The sequence below is a fragment of the Salvelinus sp. IW2-2015 genome, unplaced genomic scaffold, assembly GCF_002910315.2.
Source record: "Salvelinus sp. IW2-2015 unplaced genomic scaffold, ASM291031v2 Un_scaffold5108, whole genome shotgun sequence".
In the NCBI taxonomy this organism is placed as follows: domain Eukaryota; kingdom Metazoa; phylum Chordata; class Actinopteri; order Salmoniformes; family Salmonidae; genus Salvelinus; species Salvelinus sp. IW2-2015.
The window spans coordinates 27,689-31,639 of NW_019946374.1; the positions used below are offsets into that span (position 1 = coordinate 27,689).

At 44.0% G+C, this 3,951-nt stretch overlaps 1 protein-coding gene across 1 annotated transcript in view; it reads right to left on the reverse strand.

Moving 5' to 3' along the window:
* Positions 1-3,033, reverse strand: part of LOC112077971 (uncharacterized) — a 15,634-nt gene extending 12,601 nt beyond the window's left edge. The window contains exon 1 of the mRNA XM_024144348.2: positions 2,683-3,033. Within this exon, the coding sequence (XP_024000116.1) occupies positions 2,683-3,033 (351 nt within the window). The remainder of the gene's footprint in view (positions 1-2,682) is intronic.
* Positions 3,034-3,951: the final 918 nt, after the last annotated feature.

A 3,951-nucleotide genomic window follows, 5' to 3' on the forward strand; every position in this document is an offset into this window, starting at 1 on the left:
TTGTCCTTCAGACGAGGAGGTGACTGAAAATGTTGTGTTGTTTGATGCAAGAAACCACTTTGCAAAATAAAATGCATTATTATTCCCATACCATTATTACAGAGAATCAGACAAATTATGCTACCCTCTGCCTATTGGCTACTTATTCAAGCCTGTCTCAAAATACAACACTGCCCCTTTAAGACAAAAAAAAGCTCTTTACCAGACTTGCTTTACAAAGATGTCTAGAAATGTACACGTTTTGTGATTTTGCAGGAAACAATCACTCCCCTATTGCTGACTACAAATGATCTATAACTGGGCTAATAACTCCCTAACTAGCAAAGGATATGAACAAAATGTGTACAGGTGGCTACATGCAGCTCTCCCTTTGATCTCAAAACAAGGGCACATCTACTCAGAACCGCTCATGCTGTAAACACAGTCCAGTTAAAAGTAAATGGCATAGATCCATATATGGCTGTGTTTATGCCGCACCGGTCTGTGTAGAGTACGGGCTGAGTAGTGTGTGTCAATGCAATAGAATCCTACTCCGATGCGTCCTGCCTACAACAACATTTCTTGCATAGTTCAATTTGCTTTGGTTTGTTGCATTGAAAGTGGCTAATAATACGTTGATTCGATCACAATTGCCACAGTAAAGGGAAACGTTGATAGTGTTAACAGGGAAAACTCTAGGAACAGTCGTCACCAACATTTTCTGAGTCAAGATCACTTTCTGAGTCAAAACGCAAGCTGAGATCTACCGCTCTGATTTTTTTTTAACCTGACTTAAAAAAAAACATAAGCCTATGCAACATTAACCAATTAAAAACAGTACTGTAGCAATGAGGTTTGTGCAGTAAGCTATAGGCCCAATACATTATCACCACATATTGGCTTTGCTTGAATTGCCTTGACAAATGCATTGTTGTTCAGGACATTTAAAAACAAAACAAAAAAGGACATTTGAGGTAGGCTATATGATCACACCGGTAATAGATCATTTGTTGTATTACTTGTGAGGCACAGCTGAGTGAGCATACATTTAAATAATTCGCTTTTTATTTCACTGGGCTGATGGTGCCTGCATCTGATGGTCAGTCTCAGCGGAGGGAGAGAGCAGCCTCTCAACAGCCCTCCGCTCTCACTTTCCTCCACTGACACTGACCAAAAAGGGACACTGACCAAAAAGGGACACTGACCAAACAGTGACATAGTCTTCCWGCTGATGGCACAGCATTATTTCTGCCTCATGCTCAAATTCATGTTGTTACTCCAATGAACAGAGAAAGTTAAAAATTCCTCTATATTAAAAATGTCCCAAGCCGCTAATAATAACAAGGCAAGCCTATAGATACACTTTCCTACTCATTCATTAGTGCTGCAGTGCTTGTTGTAGCGCTGAGTGGAAATAGGAAGAACGCATTTTATGGCTTATAAAAGTGTTGAATACAAAGTGTTGACAGTGCTGAGTAAGAACTTAAACATGAACTCACTCATAAAAACAGCAGCTCTCTGCTGTGTTCATTGACAGTCTCTCTCTAGTCGTGGTTTTAAACGTTTCTTAAACCTGCTACGTTACAGCAGACACGGTAATCTGAGCCATCCGATTGGCCAGTGGTAGGCCTATAGTGCACTTGATTTGCTCTCTGGGCCTGCCGGGAAGGCAGAGTTTGTAACAACATTTCTTGCATAGTACCTTTAGACACATAGTACCTTTAGACACATGAAATGGTTCAAAATGGTAACAGTTTGCATACCCGGCGCACAGGGCAGTTGAATCGGGTGCACCTACCGCCAACAGCCCAGACAACAACAAAAAATAGAACACAAGGCTTTATCGTTGGGTTTTTTACATAAGTGTTTGGCGATCGACTAGGAATGCCTTGGAGATCGACCTGTCGATCACGATACACCGGTCGGTGACCACGGCTCTAGAAAGTTGAGTGAAGTTCAATCTCGTTGCTTCTCTCTGTGGGCTGGTATTTGGAACTGGGATGACATGTACTATCTTAGCTCTTCATCTGTAGCTGATGCGTCCTCCACTTTCCTGATGGTCATTGCATTTGGAGTTGCGTACACAGCCACAAATCTCACACACTCCTCTGCTCCATGTGCGTGTGTCCTTCACAGCAGTCCCTCCAATTAGACGAGACAGAGGGCCAGCGATGTTGCTTTTCCCTGGTATGTGGACAACTCGAAAGTCACAGGGTCGGAGCCTCAGCATCCACCGTTCAATGCGAGCGCATGGCTTTGAGCGAGGACTGTAAATAGCATCTAACGCCTTATGATCAGTAACAAGATCAAATTCCCTGACGTGTACATATGGGTGAAGACTTTCACAAACCCAAAGCAACGCAAAGGCCTCACGCTCAGTTTGTGAATATCTGCGTTCACACTCTGACAGACTCCTGCTCACATAACAGACTGGAACCATTTCTCTGTGTTGTTCTTGCACGAGCACAGCTCCTAGGACCACTGGTCCTGCGTCTGCTATTGATTTTGTGGGCATGTCTTTGTCAAAGTACGCGAGTGTCGCGGCTTCAGCCAGTTTCTCTTTTAATGTCTGAAATACCTTCTGTTCCGGTCCGAAGTGGAATGTTGTGTTCTTCTTGGTCAAATTCCGCAGAGGCTCTGAGAGTGTAGAGAACTGGGGAATGAACCTACTGCTATAGCCCACTGAACCTAGAAAGCTAAAACCTCTGATGCAGTCTCAGGCTCGCTGGCCTCGACCACTGCTCTCCCTCTTTCAGCCGTGGGCACAATGCACTTCTGTGAGAGTAGCATGCACATAAACACCAATTTGTCCATGTTGAACTGACATTTCTCTGAGTTGAGAGTCAGCCCACAGTTCTCCAGCTTGTTGAGGACAGCATGCTGGTCATGGGTCTCCTTGTCCGGGGTGTGGACGATGATGTCATCTGATATGTTCTCCACCCCCTTGATGCCTGTCAGGGATGTTTCGATTTCATGTGGATACTGCTCGCTCACCGATGAAACTGCAAATATGAGTCTTTTATATCTGTACATCCCATTATGCTCTGCAAACATCAACACGTCTCTTGACTCTGGTGTTAGCTCCAATTGATGATAGCTCCATTTAAGATCCAGTTTACTGAATATGAGAGACCCATTAATTCCTTGCAAAAGTTAATCTACTGTGGGGATTGGGTACCCGACACGTATGATTGCTGTGTTCGCTTGTCTCATGTCCAGACACGTCCGGTTTTGGCACCACCACTACCGMATTCACCCATGGTGTGGCACCATCCACTCTCTCCATTAGGTCCATGTTTAGTAGTTCCTCTATCTTTTCTCCACAGCTTCTCTCAGGCGYAATGATTTCTTGCAGGTCTGCCTGCGTGCTGGACAAGCAGGGCCCCTTGCAAAATGATCTGCACATCCGGTGCCGACTTTAGCACGTAAATATTGGTGGGGCAAAAAAAATGATATGTGGGATGCATGCCAGCAAAGCCACTACACTACACAACACCAAACAATACATTAATTGCACTATAACGGTGACAAACAGTGCCCACAAATTGTTAGGGCCTACATAAAGCGATCCCAACAGCAGTCCCAACAGCAGTCCCAACACCTTACCACTGCAACACCTGGCTATCAGCAGAGCCTTGTCTGGCAGCAAAACAGTTAATTCAGCCTCATTTACTGCCTTTAAAAAACATAGCTGATTTGGCTGACTTGCTTAAACAAATATGGTTTCTAATGACAATTGAGATGTACAAACTATGGCATAAGGGGTGACGACAAGCAGATAAGAGGCAATATGTAATTTCGATTAAGACATTAATGAGCGAGCTAGGACGGACGTAGTCAATATAATTATTTTTTCAGCACGTTTGAAATGTACAGCGACAGAATTCAGAACATGGGCCGTTCTTACAGTACACCAAGTCAGAACCGTAGGATAAATAAAGGGGGCATATACGCAGACAATGAAAGCTCTTA